The 18,340-nt window shown below is 42.9% G+C and overlaps 2 protein-coding genes across 4 annotated transcripts in view; one reads left to right on the top strand and one right to left on the bottom strand.

Moving 5' to 3' along the window:
* Positions 1 to 18,340, bottom strand: part of fancm (FA complementation group M) — a 50,087-nt gene that overhangs the window by 26,016 nt on the left and 5,731 nt on the right. The gene's annotated exons all lie outside the window — the stretch shown is intronic.
* soul3 (heme-binding protein soul3) lies at positions 4,893 to 18,217 on the top strand. 2 transcript variants are annotated; one of them, XM_035417910.1, is made up of 6 exons: positions 4,893 to 4,972; positions 5,249 to 5,509; positions 11,326 to 11,420; positions 13,973 to 14,114; positions 14,931 to 15,114; positions 15,436 to 18,217. In XM_035417910.1, exons 2-6 carry the CDS (start codon positions 5,257 to 5,259, stop codon positions 15,605 to 15,607), a joined length of 846 nt encoding a protein of 281 aa, XP_035273801.1. In that variant the 5' UTR covers positions 4,893 to 4,972; positions 5,249 to 5,256; the 3' UTR covers positions 15,608 to 18,217. The 2 variants fall into 2 exon arrangements, with proteins under 2 accessions (XP_035273801.1, XP_035273791.1); XM_035417900.1 differs by having other exon boundaries at positions 4,897 to 5,509.

Genomic DNA, 18,340 nt, shown 5'->3' with positions numbered 1-18,340 from the left:
ATCACCCTTCACTAGCATGTATGTGTGTCTGGATGATGGTATGAGGGTGTGTGTTTGTGATTGTGCTTGTGTGTGCATATATGTATGTCAGTGTGAGGGTGTGTGTCTGTACATGTTTCTGTATGAGGGTGTGTGTTTATACATCATCTGTGCGAGGGCGTGTTTTAGTGTGTGTATGTATGTATTTATGAGGGTGTGCATTTCTGGGTGTGGGTGTGTACACATATATATGTCAGTGTGAGGGTGCATGTGTACGTGTGTCTGTATAAAACTGTATTTATACATCTGTACGAGGGCATGCTTTCTTGTGTGGGTGTGTATGCATGTATGTATGTATGTATGTGTCTGTATGAAGGTGTGTGAGAGTACAGGTCAACAGAACCCTCATTCCCATTAGACTGGAGCTCTGGAGCTATGGATTACATAACATTCTCCCCCCGCACCCGCTCCCCCTCTCCCTCCCCCTTGTACGTGCAAGACAGGGTCTGCCGCATGGTGGCTGAGACACACAACACCGTATGATCCCTCCCTCCCTCTCTCACTCTGTCCTCCTCTCTCTCTCTCTCTCTCATACCACAGATTTTGAGATGAAAAGTGTTACATCAATGGAATGCAACACATCCCTTACTCATTAAAATCAGGCTCTAAAACAATTCAGGCTTTCATTTTCTGTTATATGCTGTGGAAAATTCCTTTTGAGATTATTTTTGAAAGAGATTCCACCTGTTTATTAATTGATTGAACGATAGCTGAAATAAGAAAAGTCCTAAAGGCTAACAGTCACCCGGTCACTGAAACTAAACCATTCATGAAAGAGTTAAAGTAAAGCGAATGTAAAAGAGCCAAACATGCACCGTGTTAAAAACTATTTAAAGCACAAAATAATGGTAGAACTTACACATGTTCAACAAGAGACTGATTGCAAAAAAACAAAAAAAAAACACAAAAAAAAACAGCGTACTTTCAATAGAGCATTTTTAAGAAAACACACTCAACAGTCATACTAGACAAATACATTTAATATAGAAGACACCATTTAAACGTTCAGCTATCATATAGCCGAGAACACTACAAAATTTAATTTACCATGAAGCCACAAGAATCTAAAACGTGAAAACTTAAAATGTTACTGTTTTTTTGAAAACCCACCAAATTCAAGTTTGTGCATTCAGTTTCCATTGAACCGCAGTATAGGGATTAAGACTGGGGGCAAGTATGACATCAGATTCATTTCCGCCATTAAATCATTTTCCCTCTCAGTGGAATGGTGTGCTTGTTTTTATGAAAAATACACAACTTGATACAGACCAAGAAACTTCACCTATCCAAAGAGGCTGGAAGGTGTAATAAATCTGTGAAGTGTTGTGACTTGCAAAAACCTGTAGAGATTTGTAATATTCTAAATGTGTAGTCAGTAGTGTAGTTGAATACAGAAGGTACAAATATAAAACTAATACAAAACAACAAACTTTCTGGTTACCCGTAGCAACAGTAGCAAATCTGTTGACTGTAAATCAGATTTAAAGTTGAACATAGTGCCACATTTGACAAAGGTATAAAAATTCCTGAAAAATACTGAATCTAATTGAAAACCAGGTTTTGCCTTTAATCGGAATATGGGCCATATGATTTCCTAAGCCTCCATAAATGTTCTTGAATGTTAGACTGGCCTAACATTCAATGGATGGATGTAGTGTCTCACAAGGCATCAATAACATCTCTATTAGACGTTCAAGGTATAGAAAGCAACTGAGCTTTAGCATGAGCATGATCACTGTTACTCTGACTGGACAACGATAAAGTTACACTGGAAGGACCATCATGGATGATCATGCATAGTATAAAAGTAAACACATTGTAGCCCGTTCTGGTCAGATTACTTGGGAATGACAAATAACAAATTATGACTAAAAATGTAATTAGTAATGTGATTTGTTGAATTACCCAAAAGGTGTAATCTTATCTGGTAGCATTGCTCACTTTATGGTTCATTACAGCTCAGCTGGAACACACTGGCCTGGCATTACTGAGGAGAACTAGCTAGTGCTTACAATCATGACTGGATTCTGACAACAGGGTCACCCAGGAAATCAGGTGATGAAAAAATCCTCAGAGACAGCAGGGCACCCCCAACTCCACATCATCCAAACAAAGGACTTAAAGCTGGTAAGGACTGCCAGATTCATGAAAGTCTTCTAGGTACCAGGAGACAACTGATAAAACCAAAAGCACTGCACTGCAGCATCTTACTTATCAAATATTAAGTAGGCTAATTCAGAGCCAATCAGAATCAGACTTTAAAGGACAAGTATGGCTTTATGCACACAAGGAATTTGACCTGGTTAATCAGCTGTTCTCTCTTTAACAGTCAAGACAAAAACAATGAAACATGTTCATCATGTCGCATGTTGTACATTATATTGCACATGTCGTGAAAACATCTTCATTATAGTAGTCAAAGTGAAATGTTTGATTCCAGCAGGTAATGTGACCATACTGAGTTACTGCTGAGGTGCTGGATGATTGTGATGTGCAGTGTGAATGTTCATTAGTACAATCACTCATGGGAAGAAGCTGTTCCCATGTCTGGAGGTCTTGGTACCCATTGATCTGAAGCGCCTGCCAGACGGTAGGGTTTCAAACATGTGGTGGGGTCAGGGTGCAGAGGGCTCCCCAGTGATATTGTCCTCTTGCTTCTTGGCTCTGTAAGCCAACAGGTCCTGGAGGGTGGGCAGGTCACAGCCTGCAATCTTTCCTGCAGTCTGGATGATACTATCCTGTGCCTGTCATGTTTTGCGGCTGAGCCGAACCAGACGACTGTGGAGTGGGTGAGGACAGACTCAATGACAGCAGTGTCAGACTGGGCCATTATCATCTGAGGCAGGTTCAACTTCCTCAGCCGTCACAGGATGTACATCCTTTGCTGAGCCTTTTTCACAATGGAGGCTACTGTCTGTTGGCCTCCCAGTTCAGGTCCTGGGAGAACAGTGGTTGCCAGAAATTTGAAGTTTTCCATAACTGTCTCTTCAGCGCTATGAATGGTGAGGGGAGACAGTGATGACGGGCTCTTTCTGAAGTCCACAGTCACCTCCTCTGTCTTGAGTGCATTCAACTCCAAGTCATGGTGAAATACCTACTGTGACAGGGAATCTCAGACCACACACAACTCACTCTTTACAAGAAATAGACTACCTTATTAATGGGTATCGCACCTTCCTTCTACAATAATGCTTTCATTGCAGAACCACCACTCAGGTATTTGAGCACAAATCCACTGAGGTTCCTATAAATTTCCAATTAGGGTAATTTAGCACAATTGAGAATGACTAATGACTAATTGTGTGGCTGTCTCATCCAACGTGCAAAAGACTACGCAGATCAAAACACACAGTGCAACTGAATTTCCATCTGACCCAGATTAAGTGACTGTTGTGGGTATGACACAGGCTATTTTGAGAATAGCGAAGGCTGCTGAATATCACAGAGGATAAATACTGCGTGAGACAGCTGGGGGCTACTGCTTTTTGTACTCTTCGTATACTTTACAAATGCTTTGTACATCCGGGCCTATTATTCAAGGTGAGGAGGGATACGATTCTTTGTGCGTCTGCGAGATTGACCCCCTCGCTTTAAGTACCACATGGCGCTGACATCATTAACACCTAGACTACGTGCCACCCTCCTTGTATTAATCCATCAATAATTCACACTTAGTTGGGCTTACAAATATCTTGAATGCATCGTGAAGAAAAATACCTTTTTAATCCTCCCCAGCCCCTGGGTCTGGGGAGAAAAGGGCAGGGGTCAAGAGGGTTCCGACAAATCCCTGCTTTGCAAACAACAAGCAGGGGGCGGGGGCAGGAAAAGCAGGTCAGAAAGCAGTCGAGAGAGGAATGAAATAATGATGTTGAGGGCTGTGCTCTCCAGCAGTTCCATGCAGAGAAGGCAGTCAAGCTCACAGGGGGTGTTCCATTTAACAAGGGACCCATTAAAAAATGTTTCTATCAGTTAATTTCTCTCTGCAAACTCATCACCAAATGCCCTCCTGTTTTTGCAGGGACACAGTCACTTGTTGAAAGAGAACAACACACCCATGACTAATCCAACGCAGTTTAGCGGACGCACAAAAGATTCAGCCATAGTATCTCAGAAAACGTACTGTGCCCAAAGGCAGTTGAACAGGTAGCAGTTGGGAAACAGGCGACTTGGAGGCAACTCCCAATGCAACCTGTGGATGGCGATAATGTGCAATAAGAAAAGCTGCAAAAGCTATACAGCCCCTTCTTGGTTGCATTACATTTCCATTTGGCTTCTGTTCCTGCCATAAATAAATGCAATACATTGTTCGCAAAACCAACTACAGAACAAAACCAATAAAAGCAAGCATCAATGTATTACATCCAAAAAAAATACACTGAAGGTCCAGGGGTTCTTTGTTATGTTTTTTTTAAATATTCTCTGATGCAAACTGGAAATTACACAGTACATTTACACATGCATGAGCAGAGGGGAGAGCAGGGTGCTCAAGCACCTGCACCCCTTGCCACAAATGCCCCTTTGATTTCATTTTTTTTTAATTAATATTTGTATCATTATTGTTGCTGTCATTAATTTTCATTCATTCATGTTGGTAAAATATATTCTGTACAATAACAGGGTGTCTCAAAACAGTTTTTCGGTGTTGGTGTGCGATTTTCTCACATCGAACACCCGCCCCACGATAGGTCTTCGCACGGCCATGCATTTTCACGTGAATAGTTTTTACATTTTAACTTGCAAGAAGCAGGTATTTTTCCTTCCCGGCCCGGTACCCGGCCAAATTGAGTTTCGAAGCATGTCGTCCATTGTCTTATGAAGGGGGAGGAGGCTAAGTCATGTGACCACCATGGCTTCTTATAAGCTGAACCGCCGAATGCATGGAAAACAACACGTATTCACAAGCGAACCGGGGCCAGATTGTTCGTAGTAATCGGTAGGCGTATGTCAAATATCATCAGTAATTACAAGGGTCTACTACAATGTAGATTAAAGAAAATTCTTCACGACATACACAAACAGGTCGAGTGACTGCCATGATTAGCAGAGTAAGACCAAAGTTTTGAAAATTTGTAGTTGGGACAGGCGGTGGAGCCATCTATCTAGGGGCACAGAGAAGAAGAAAGCGCTGAAGGATCCTAACACAGCTGACCGTCCGAACCGCATAGACATAATTTGACTTTTTCTCTGTGGAAATACTTATTCCGTACAGAGGCGACAATGGATCCAGGAGGTTGTCGTCTACATGGTGGCGGTGGAAGCGACAGCCAGGGCTACGGAAACGATGGTTCGCGACCACAAACTGGGATGATCACACTGGAAGACCTAGAATCATTCTCGGAGGACCAACTCTCAGACTCGGGTAATGGTAGTTTGGAGGAAGGGGGCCAGGTTATGGAAGAAGATGAGCCCGACAGACTGCTCCACTACTGGCAAGATGCCGCGAGTGGACATCAAGTGGAAGTTCCCAGAGGTAAGACCGAGGGGCTGGCGCTCCGTATGTTGGAACTGCCAAACGTGTTGTTTGTGCTTCAGGTTTGTGTGAATACCGAAAACTACAAAACGTAAACTTTAAAAACTGTATGCCATGGCAAGATATGACGACTATCATTTTTTAAATATAGAATTAGAATTCATTTTATGGTATTTAAACCTTGTTTTCCTAATCCATTCTTGCTCCTTGTTTGGGTACATTAAGCCAGCGAATTGAGTAGGAAAAACAACGGTAAAGTAGCAAATGTATTTTTCTTAAAATGTTTCGTTCTTTAACATATTGCACTCATCACACACTTTTTTAAGCCTCGTTAAAAAAAACAGTGCTAAACGAGCATAAAAGGCATATTTCCTAAAATGCTTTTCTCGTGTTTTGCGCACTGTTAGTACTCTTGCGAAGCTTCATCTGTACAAATATTGCAGTTTCTGACTCATTGTTTACCAGGCTTTGATAAGCAGTTGTTGAGTAAAGCGTCTTAGAACATCCCTAAATGCATTTCAATGTTTAATAAGTACTGATGAGTTAAATCCAGCGTGTCATAAATTCAGCACCATCCGTAAGCAAATATCGCAGTGAAATGATTCCTTGTGATTTTACGCGCAGTCACAGATGCAAGAGAGCCCGGAGGTGGCTTGCAATCGAGCCATCGATTAATATTTACTCAATATATTTAGAACAATTTCAGTGTATTTTAAATACCACGTACTGCTTATTATGGACGCTGCACTACCTTGATCGATAGTTGGAAGAGCGAAGAGTTCAAGACTAGCTAGAGAACATAAAATGCCCTTTTATTTTGAAAGAGTGTAGTCTTTGAGTCAGCATTTGTTTATTTTCTATTAAACTGTAGCCATCCAAACGTGCATCATGTGAGCCAGTACATGCATTGTAGATTAAAAGCAGTTCTTTGTGTAAATTAGTCCATATCGTCTGCTGATTTGATTAACTATTAAAGTAATATGGAGGCGCAATATGTATGAAAATTACATTTATAGGCTAAATGTAGCATACATTCTATACAATAAAATGTTGATGGTGAAGAGAAGTACACTGCAAGTGTCTGAGTAATACTGGGGTATTTTTTCATGAAATCAATCTGGAATTCTGCATGTGCTCATACTTGTAACTGGTGGATTTCCATTTCATAGTGCACCCTGTACAGCATTTTGTTGACAGCTGCCATCTCGAACTTTTAGAAACTAACCAAAATGGCTGTAAACAAGAAACGACAGTTACACTAAGAAATAGCTGACCAGACCCGTTTTTCCCAGAACAGACCCATTTTCCCCTCATCCTTGTTTTTCCACAAATTTCCCTTCTTTGGATTCTCATTCATTGCAATGTGTCCTCGTCCTGGACCTGTCTGCGTCTGTAACAGCTGCATGTATTCATGATTCTTTTTTTTTTTTCCCCCAAACTGACCTCTGCAATGACCATGCCCCATAGGGAAAAACAAGTTTGGAGAAATTTGCCAGGTAAACTGGGTAAGCAGCATTTGGGCATTGGCTACGCTGTGCATATTGTCCACAAGCTTCCACTGACTGTTCCAGGGAGCGTTCTGCAGTCAAAATGTTCAAGTACTTCCACAACTACACAGTTTGGGTTGAAGAGCATAAGGAATTCTGTCAATTCGTCCAGCTGGCGTACTCGAAATTGCTACAGCGGGCAGCATGTTTTTTCTCTCTTGGACCAGCTCTTGAGACAACATTGCTCCTATTTCCTTTCGCAAGATAAGTGTCAAACATTTATGTGAGAGAATTTTAGGTGACCCTTGCGCCAAACTGTGGCTTCCTTTTGCAACAAAGCAAACCGCTACCTTTAATCATGCAGTTGTGGTAAGAGAGCAGGATGTATCTGCCACAGAAGTTGCACTGCAGATTCTGAATCTGAAAGACCCTTTACAGGCCAAGCTCAGTGAAACACTTTTCACGTCTGACATCAAAATGCAGCCGGATGCCCTGTTGAAGCTGGTGGTATGAGAGCCGAGTGTGAAGCTTTTATTTGACTGCATTCGATTACCTTCAGCATTGGAGCGCATTATTTGAGGGAGAGGACAAACTAATCTCTTTGGAAAGTTCCTGCTAGCCACTCATTTTTCACTCTGCAGTTACCAGGTGAACTGCATAGCCTTGGGGCTTGAGGACTGCATTTATAGCACTTATACAGCTGGTGCAGACACACTTAGGGTGAAATCCACTGGGTCACTGAGTCGATAATAAACAAAGTATTGTGCAATATCCTGCCAGTGGGAACCCTCCCTCCCTGTGCAATACTATGGCCAAACTGACTTTAAACAAATCTGTTTTTTGGCTTTGTTTTTAATCAGTTTCTGCCAAGAGAACAGACAGGTCAATATCTCTTTTACCTTGCATGCAGCATGGTTGCCTTTAGTCCAATTTCCTCACCACCAGACATTTTACACCAGAGTCATCAGATTTAAGGAAAAGGTTTTTTTGATTCAAAGATAGTTGCCTGCCATTAAAAACACTTTATAGCAAGACTTACTGGATTTCATGTTGTTTGTTTTCTAATTGCTATGAGTTAACAGTAAATTTTAAATGTTGAACTGAGAAAATATTCCTTAGCAATTCTTTTACAACATGAAATATCTTTCATGAAGTATTTGTGTACACAAGTCATCAACAGACTAGACCCCATAACTATATATCCCTATATCCCAAGGTTGTAGTGCATTGTGACCAGTAGTATGTAGCAGCTGGGTCGGTACTGGCCTTGTCACAGCATACCACTGTCTGGAGGACTGCAGAGGCTTCAGCTTCAGTGCTTCGTGTTTAGCGGGTGTCGGTGGCACAGCAGTATCTCAAAATGCAGAAGTCATGGCTCCAAGTAGAGATTAAAAAGAAATTGTTTAAAGAATCTAAATATTAAGACCCTGTCTGAGTAGAACCTCTGCCACTTACAGCACGCAAACGAATGTATCAAGTATTGAAATCAGTTAGTTAAGGTGAGACCACTAGCACTCCCTTATGGGGGCACCGCAGAGCTTGATAAAATCAGTTACTCTGCAGTTTCGTCAGATTGGACCAAGAGCTCCTTTTCCTTGGTGAACAGGCAACCAGTGACCTTTTTTTTTCCTTCCTCGGGAGGATACTCTGTGCTTTGCTGAACTCGGGATGGAGCAAAATGGAGGCCTCCGCCCTCCGCCCTCCACCCGCCACTCCAGCGCCCACCAGCCGCAGCGTGTGTAGAAACACCCATACGCCAGGAAAAGCGGTGGAATGCAGGGCTGACCTACTTTTGCTACCTCTGGAATGCCGTGTGTGAAGTGTAGAACACAGCCGGGCGTCAGGAGGTGCTCCGGGCTCTGCCCAGCTGTCCCCAGAATATGACCTCTCCCAGCAAGACACTGGGCTAGTTCATTCAAGGAGTCAGTTCACTATAGCCTGTGACCAAAGTGTAAAATAAGGGCACTGGATGAAGAACAAAGCGCTAACAAATGTCTGCATTACCCGTGTAATTCTACACAGCAAAGGTTCATTTGATTGGGAAAGACTTGAAACACTGTGGCTTCCTTTACGCTGAGGACAGCTGTTATTTATTGGTTTCCACACTGAAGACATTAACTTATTCCAGTCTATGGCTGTGACTTGAGTATGGAGCGCAGAGTTAGCCCAAGGAATTAAATGTCTAAGAGATCCCAAAATTCAAGTATGACAGAGCATCACCATCTGGTGACGTAAATGGGTCGCACACTTCAGACAGTCATCGAACGCAAAGGATCGCCAACCTAAATGACCAAATATGACGACTACTGGAGATTGTTCATTTGTCCAAATACTTTTGCTCCCCCAACATGGGGGATTCAAATCTAATGTGCTGGATTACAGAGGCAAAATACAAAAATTGTGCCATCATCGAATACTTACGGACTCCACAGTAGATTGGCTCATTATCACGGTGAGAGTGCAAAACAACACAGGCAGAAGTGAGGTCATCGCAGTGCTCTATAAAAACCGATCCTTCGTCTCATTTGGCTTGAGCAGGATGAGCCGCCCAACTGGGATTTCAGCAGCACCTCTGAGCCAATATTGCAAAATGTTTTGCTTGCTTTATTATTATGCCACAGTGCAGAACTAGCAAAAATATCAAGAATCATGCCAGGTTTTCTAACATTGCAGATGTCAGGGGCACCGAGGACAGTTTACTTCCATGGCCTGTAATGTTCCTTGGGCTAGTACATGAATACATGCACTTATTATGAATGACATTTTACAGGTTTTACCGGCAGTTATAAGTTTGCCATGTCGAGAGCAGAGGACTGGGTGAAGAGGCTGTACACTACCTGGACACTGCTGTAGGGTTAGTTGGCATCTCTGTCTCCCTGCCATTTGAGGGTCAAGGACTGAAAGGGTGGGGGGAGCAGACAGATAAAGCTTTTTATAGGTACCAGTCTCCGACTGCCTGGACTTTCACACACCCTGGGAACGCTGCTGATAAAGAATGTAAAGCTTAGCACTGCTCACAGGCCTGGGGGGCCTTTGGCATCAAAACTACCTTCCGAAGTGCGCATGTAGATATTCCGGATTTCTGCCTCTTGGAGATTCCCATTATGTGGCTTGGGAAGCTGTGAGCTTCTTCATTCATGGTTAATTTTTCAAAAGTAAAGGCGATTTGGTTTTCATAGAAACGATGCTAATCAATGATTTACAGAATTTGCCATGTGTACCCCTGGCTTATCTCACCTTCCCTGTACTTACTGCTCAAACCAAGCTTGTTTACAGCCCTCTAATCCCACAATGACAGCCACATGCAGAAGCCCAACACCTGCAAGACATCCTCGTTATTAAAGGAAACAGAATACCAAACTTTCTGATGAAGCCTTTTGATTCACACCATTTCACTTCTCGTGATCCCTTATCCGTAAGTGTTCTTTTAAATAATTATGTCTAAAAAGGACGGAAATGAATTCATAGGCATATTTGAAAGTGCATTCTATAAAAACAGAAATAAGCAGACATATAACCTGGATGCAAGTAACTATAGATAGACAACAGATAGGCACCTAAATGGCACCCATTCAAATTCTGTGATACAACTGACCATAGTGTCACCCAGGGAAGGAGGGGAGTGTACACTCCACCTCCTTGCACAATAGTGACTCTTCAACTATGAAATGGCAGTCTGCCTGCACCAGCTGGGTAAAGAGCGCAGTCCTCCAGCGCAGTGACTGCACAGTTCAGCTGATGGACTGCAGAACAGAATGAACCGACGGCTGGCTGCACGTCTTTGAACTGACAGGACCGCAATTTGGCAGCGTGCTCCAACACGTACTGCATGTCACACTTGCTATTTTTTGCTACGGTAGAAGGCAGCAGAAAATAACTCCCTTCCGGCTCTCTCTCTCTGGGGCAGATGAGCCCTGGTACTACTGACTGAGAAAAGCCAGTTGGACAGAAGCATGTTAAACTCCGCCTCTCCCTGAGGGAATAATCAATCCGCACAGAACACTGATAAGTGTGGCTCACAAACTTTTCAGTGCTAGATCGGTTGGGAATTGTCCGTCTTGGAAGGGAAACTGCATTCTGTAGATTTAGCAATAATAATGATAAAACTCAATTGAAACAAACAACTTTTCTCCATTATAATAACAGGGCTTCCTGCATAGCATACTTCAGAGTAAAACTGTAGTTACGATCTGGGAATTAAACCTCTTAAAACCTCACCTCCGTCCCATATTTTCCACATAACTCTAAATTCCTCAGCCTTGATGCCTGTGAGAACAAAGGTTTTTATGGGACCTTATGCACGCTTTCCATCTGTGACCTTCTCCCCAGATATGGCTGAGCCAATCTACCAGCTGACCACAAACAATGAAGGCACACACGAGCGAGAAAGCGTTCCTTTCACCCTTATCAGCCGCAAGGAGAAGGTAAGCCCCTCGCATGCACTCGCATGCATGACCCAACACACACACACACACACACACACACACACGCAAAAGCCTGTCATGAAACCATCTGATGACATCGACACGCGGCTTCTGAGCTCTCCGCGTCCACTGCAGCTCAATCATATTTTTCCTTGCCACAGGGGACTGAGGGGAGCTTTTCCACTTGTTAAAGTGGTTTAATAACCTTCTGGGTCACTATGTAACTGTCAAGTGTTCCATTAACACTCTCAAACCAAGCAGGTGCTAGTCACATTTGTATTGGTTAGATTTATTTAATGGACAGTGTGCATTATTATAAATGTGCCAGATTTAGTCCCTGGACAGTCTAATGAAAGCATTAAAATCACAAGGCAGGCAAAAATACATGGAAACATAAAAATGGAGCACACAGCTGCAGATAAAATCTCAGTAATGCAATTAGTCACGCAGTAATCCCTTCTGCTGTTGCTATCCCTTAATGCTCACCCGGTATGATGTAAATCCGAGGTGGCCAGCACGGGTCCTGGAGAGCCGCAGGGTTTGTTGGTTTTTGTTGTTACTTGGCACATAACTGACCAATTACAGTAAAGCAGTCGACTACACTGTTAACTCGCCTCAACTGGTTTCTTGTGTCTGAAGTTTCTGTTGTATTTGAGGTGAAAACAAAAACCAGGACCTGGGTTGGCCATTTTCTTGGTGAAAATGATCAATATAGAATTCTGTGACGTTTGAAAAGTGCGCAAAACTAGTTTCGTCCTAAAAAGTCTCAAATTCTGGCATTGCTGCTTCCCGAGAGTAGTAGTATAGGTGTGAGTGTATTACTCCCATCCTGAAGCCCTCAGAGCTTTAGGACTGCGGAGGGAAGAGGAAGCAGAAAATACAGATCTACTGTCCATCTACACTGCCAGCGTGATCATCGCTGTGTACGCACAGCACTGATAATCAGTCTACAGCCAGCACTGCACAGAGCCTCCATCACTGCACTACAGGAGAGCAGGAGCGGGTTGCAGGTCATGGCAGGGTGCCTGACGGCAGGGCGGGGGCACTGCAGGGGTCGCACGGGCAGGCTCTCAGCTTTAACGTCGCAGTGTTCTTCGGGGTGGATCGGCTCACGTTCCGTCGCAGGGAACGTAGCAGAAACAGTGTTCGCTCGCAATCGCGCGCTCTCTGTTCTCACGGGGTTTGCGTGCATTGTGCCAGCCCACGGAGCCAGAGCTCTCGGGCTACTTTAGCGCTTTAGCCCAAGGGTAGGAAACCCTGGCCCTGGAGTCACTTCTGTCATTTTTGTCCCATTTCAAGCTCTGAAACGCATGACTGGATTAAGAACCCTGCGGTGTCAAAGACGGTTATGGTCTCGCCGAATGATGGGATGCCAAGTAATTACTGAACTGTTAAAATTGATTCAATTAAATGAACACAGGGGACTGTGTGCTCGGAGCCATGTAGTTCCCTGCATTCATTTAGCTGAATAATTTTAACAGTTTGAGTTTGAATGGGATAAACACAGAAACATCTTCGGCTCTCCAGGTCCATGGTTACCTACCACTGGTGTAGCCCCTAAGCCACGCGCTTCACTGAACACATAACCTAGCATAACATAACGACGAGAACAGGCCATTCAGCCCAACAATGCTCACCATTTTCCTGACTAAGTTGTAACTAGTGCTCTGATTACCTACACCCTAGATAGCATCGAGTATCATTCATGCTTTTATCCCATTTGAAATTCTTAAGCAGTTTTGCCATTTAGAGTTCAGTGCGCACTGTGCTGCAAATATTCCAGCATGTTCAAACAAGTGTACTGGCCAAGAGGCTAAGGGTCAGTGCACTGATCTAGAATCTGGAGGCTCTTCACAACAACTGACAAGTGTGCATTCATGTGAGTGGCGGCCATGTTATTTTCAGCACAGCCTGGCCACTCAGCTAAAATCCATCTAGTCTCCTTTAGGAGGTATAAATACCGTTGTCTAATGGGCTTACCACAAGCTGCGGGAAAAGAGCTTGAGAACGGGAGAAGGCTTGGCTATGATGAGCTCATCTCTGTTTCCACATATAGACAGAGTTTTGGTATCGATAGTTCTACAGTTATATGTACCTTTCTCTTGTGATTAGATTGTATGGATGTGAACGGTATAAGTGGTTTTACAATGGTAAGGTAATTGCATACTGGCATAAAGACCAATTTGAAGAGAGAAAAGACATTTGTGTCAGGGCCATGTGTGAGAACAGGCTGAACACATGGCATTCATACAAAGCCTTTGGACCGATGTCTCTCCCCTCTTCCTGGTCTTCATGCCAATATGCAAATTCTGAACCTTTTGTGAAATTAGTTCATTGGGCAGTCACAATTCTGTTTTTGTAAGTTTCATCAACACACTTTTGACAATTAGTACGGCTGACTTCTAGAATATGTAGTTATGGTACCGTCACACTAAACAGTAAAACCTATTGAAATGCTGCATTATATGAAGTATAAATGATTAATTTTGTACTGTAGTCACATGAACAGTCCAACCAGGCTGATTTATGTGTGTGTTTCTGTCCTGTTGCAGTGTGGGGAGGTTCTCTATGAGAAGCGACACTATGAGAAGGCCTACTGGGCCTGTGCCACGGTCCATGAGGAGACTTATGAGCAGAGCATCTGTTATGGCTTCATGAAGCTCATGAGATACATCTGTCAGCAGAACTCCACAGGTGTCTTACACTGATTCTTTTTGTTTCACTGCAGCAGGGGAGGGTTGGCTTAGAGAGCAATATTAAAGCTCCCAAAGATCCCCTATATCAATGTGGCACCACCACCCTTAGCAAGGGAAAGAAAGTACATCATATTCCAGCTCTCTAAATGCACCCTAGACCTCTTGTCAAAAATGCAGACAAAATCCAATACAACACCAGACAGAATTATTTTTGCACATGATTTATAAACAGTAAGTAAACTTTATCCAATATTTTCTAAGGTTTAATATTCTGGCCAAACAGTAAAAATGGAAGGAAATATGGTGTATTTAGACTCTGTATGCACCTTCATGTTAAGCTTCTCTAGAAAAACCTCTGATGCCATTTGTCATAGCAGCCCTGACACCTAATAGTTTCCTTCTTGTATTCCTGTTCAGTCAGAGACAGATTGCCCTGATTTAAACGTCGAGGCTCCCCTTCTGTTCTAATATTTGCAGAGGAATGATACCAGTTCCTCTGAAGGCTTCAATGTGGTCTGTGTGTGCATGAAAAAAACATACATACTATGTAGGTCTCATCCAAGGCACTTTCATGAAGAGCTGTCATAATACTCCAACACTTTTGGCTATCACATACCGAGAACCAATCACCAAAAAAGTTTGACAATCACCTGGCACGTCCAGTCTGCAATGTTTCAAATTTTGAGGCACATAGATGCCTCGTGGACGGTCTTTTTGGCTCCCGCGCACCAGTTTCCACGAGAAGCATAAACCCAGCTCAAAAGAAGGGCTCGAGGCTAGGACTCTCTCTGATAACACACCTTCCTCTCTGCAGGTAGCTATCTTGGTCTGACCATTCCCATTGTGACGGTGGTGAACACGGATGACCAGCACCACACCATGTCCAGAGAGGTGACCGTAGCCTACCACTTACCCACCCACCTCCAAGCCCAGCCACCACACCCTTATGACGCAGACATTGTCATCCAGGAGTGGGCCGCCACCATTGTCTACACAAGGTGAGAATGGAGCTACGGCCCTGGGCTCAAACGGTTCTTGTCCAGAACCAATAGCAGCTGGAGTCACATAGACCACATAGACCGTGTTGTTAGTAGTCATTGCTCGGAACTGTTCAAATGAACTATACTGATTTACGTGCATTTTCAGAACTAAATTAGACACCAACCATGAACCTTTGCGACTAGTAGGCCACTGACTGAACTTCCTTGACTCTTGCGATCTGCACTGAGTAGCAGACAGGGTTTGAAGATAATATTTAGGCAGCACGAGCATGTTCATAATAAATTGCTGCTGTTCATTCGATCCTTCTGTTTTCCCAGGGCTTTCACCGGGCCAACAAACGAAGAAACCATTTTATACCAGATCAACATGATGGCCGAGATTCTGGATTCCCCCGAGATCACCTTGAATGACTCCTTCATCGTGGCTGGGTACACCAACCCGGCTGCCACCAACCGACAAAATGAGATCTGGTTCATCGAGCGGCCCTGAGTGCCCTGTCGCTACCTCGCCCACCACAAACCCCCCTCCTTCCCCCGTCTCATACATCCTTCCACATCATGACTCTCGACCACCTCCAACACGAGGGCCTTGGGAGGGCCGCAATTCCAGTGCTGCGCAAGCCAATTCTTTGGAAGCTAGAAGCACTTTGAGACTCCTGTCTACACCCGTTTCATAGATCATTCCGGAACCTCGCGCAGCAAGGGAAAAGGGGTTGGTGTTCTTAATTCCGTTTTTGAAAGATAGGCTATTATGATTCATGCTGCCACCATATGATCCCCTACAGAGCTGGAATGCTGGTTTGCTTGTTCATTTCTGACCAAACAATCAATCACTCTCTGACACCAGCTATTCAAACATTGCTTCAGGGTTTCTCCCACACTCACTGCTTTAGTTACTGCTACTGATGTCTTCCTTAGCTAGGAACACAAGGCACTGCGGTGAATCAGTATGCACGTACGTCGTCAGAATTTTTGTCCGTTTGTGTTTGCCATTAAGGAACACCAACAGACTGAATGTATTAGTGAGTGATAGAAGGAAAAACTCAATTAGTCTAGACTAACAAAACTGGTTTGCTGTATGACAATCAACACATTGTTTGCATCCCATATATCACTGTGCAACTTCCAGGAAGAAACGCATACCTCATTCTTAAAGCCATATACCTCACTAGCTCTGTTTATGTCCCAGACATTGCATTGTGTCGATGTTCACTGAGTGCACACACCATTTCATAACTACCTGGCACTCTTTGTAGATTGATGAACGAGCAATACTGTAAAACAATAATTGGACAGTACAGAAACGCGTGCACTGAATTCAGATTACAATGCAATTTTTGTTTTTAAAAAGTGTTTTTCCACATATGACAATATGCTACAGGGTTTAAAACCAAATAAACTTGAGCAAGGTTTTTCAGGCTAATAACAACACTATATATATTTTCACCAGTATGATTTTTTTTTATAAAGAAAGTAATGTTTGAGAAATGTTTTAAGTTTGATAATATTTTCATGTAAGACATAACGTCCAGTCAGATTACTCTTAACCCAAACTTGAGTCACTTGAGTCCTTGGGACATTTGGCATTGTCAGGGTTCATGAGAGGAAACCACTGTACAGAAGCCAGGTATAAATGTAGGTTTGCATAAGAAAGAAGTCTGGGGATTCAATTGAGGGTCAGCAAAGACACTCTGGGCAACTTCATTTAAAAGGACTTACCCAGAGAAAGGCACTGGAGCACACAGATCTTCTTTAAAATTATTTATTATACAAACACGACCAACGTTTCAGCGCTACTGCGTCTTCATCAGAGTCAAAACAGCAATGACTTGGATATATTGATTGCAATATAGTTTTCTTCTATATTTATTTGCATAACTGTATCTTTAATTTATGTTTCGTGTGACCTTTTGTGAATTAACAGCATTGGATAATTGTACCTTCGCCGCTCCACCTATAGGAAACACAGGTGAAGTCTAGGTGAGGCTATTTATCTGGTCTCTATCCAAGTCACTGTTGTTTTGACCCTAATGAAGACGCAGTAGCGCTGAAACGTTGGTCGTGTTTGTATAATAAATAATTTTAAAGAAGATCCGTGTGCTCCAGTGCCTTTCTCTGGGTAAGTCCTTTTAAGTGAAGTTACCCAGAGTGTCTTTGCTGATCTGTATGTCTATTACTGAGAGCACCGGGATTCTGAATAAGCTGGCTGAAGCACGAGTGTGTCTCTATAATTCAACTGTGGGTGTCAATGTGCTGTTGACAATGAAAATTTGAATCCGCAAACCTTTCATCTGCTTGCTCTTCATGACCATTTATGTCCTTCAATTTTAAATGGTTAACAAAAACAGAGACTCCAAACACTGCTATAACAGACTGTGATTCCTTCAGAGACGTGTATAAAAACAGAGACTCCAAACACTGCCATAACAGACTGTGATTCCTTCAGAGACGTGTATAAAAACAGAGACTCCAAACACTGCTATAACAGACTGTGATTCCTTCAGAGACGTGTATAAAAACAGAGACTCCAAACACTGCCATAACAGACTGTGATTCCTTCAGAGCTGTGTACATTTTCAGACTCCCTCTGTAAAGGTAACTAGACAGCTGTAACAAGCATTAAGAGGAGAAATCTCAGTAATCCCTCACGTGTATATTATAAGGTTAAGTGTTGTTCTGATGCATTGCTGTATTTGAAGTCACTTGGTCAAAAGTGAGTACTGTGAGTTGCTGTTTAACATTATGGTCTCTTCACCTTCCTACATTGGGACCTAGCTCTTTTAAAGATTTCCAACCAGGGAAGGCCATTGTAGTTTACAGATGTTAAATATGTGAGTAGACCTTTCTCAGGTATCGGATTTGGAGGGGTAGCTCAAGTCTTTCAACAATGAAGGTGAATGGAGGCTGGATATCTAGGAGCCTCTTATTGAGGTGTTTTAGTTTGCTTATTCTTTCAGTGTTTTGTAAAAGTGTTGTACAAGATGTTTCAAAATGAAGTTTTAACAAGAAGAGCTAATTGTGGATTCCTTGATTATTTTACTAACATTTGTTTATTTTCTTTGGAAAGAAAGTAATAAAATGTAAACTGATCACTTGAGAACAGTCTGTCGTGCTTTATGTCCTTGTACTGCACAACCACTTTTACTGTGTGTATTTTTGGCTGGACCGCAACAGCGGGGCCAGCCCTATAAACACGAATGTCTGTGACTGAGTGAGTGATGAA

This window comes from Anguilla anguilla, chromosome 1 (genome assembly GCF_013347855.1).
Source record: "Anguilla anguilla isolate fAngAng1 chromosome 1, fAngAng1.pri, whole genome shotgun sequence".
Taxonomy (NCBI): Eukaryota; Metazoa; Chordata; class Actinopteri; order Anguilliformes; family Anguillidae; genus Anguilla; species Anguilla anguilla.
This window is presented reverse-complemented; position numbering and strand designations above follow the sequence as displayed.

Bases quoted from the DNA above. Each gene is read 5' to 3' on its own strand.
- soul3 (XM_035417910.1), top strand. From the start codon at position 5,257: ATGGATCCAGGAGGTTGTCGTCTACATGGTGGCGGTGGAAGCGACAGC. The intron at 5,510-11,325 runs GTAAGACCGAGG...CCTTCTCCCCAG, and splicing joins TCAAGTGGAAGTTCCCAGAG to ATATGGCTGAGCCAATCTAC. The intron at 14,115-14,930 runs GTGTCTTACACT...TCCTCTCTGCAG, and splicing joins CTGTCAGCAGAACTCCACAG to GTAGCTATCTTGGTCTGACC.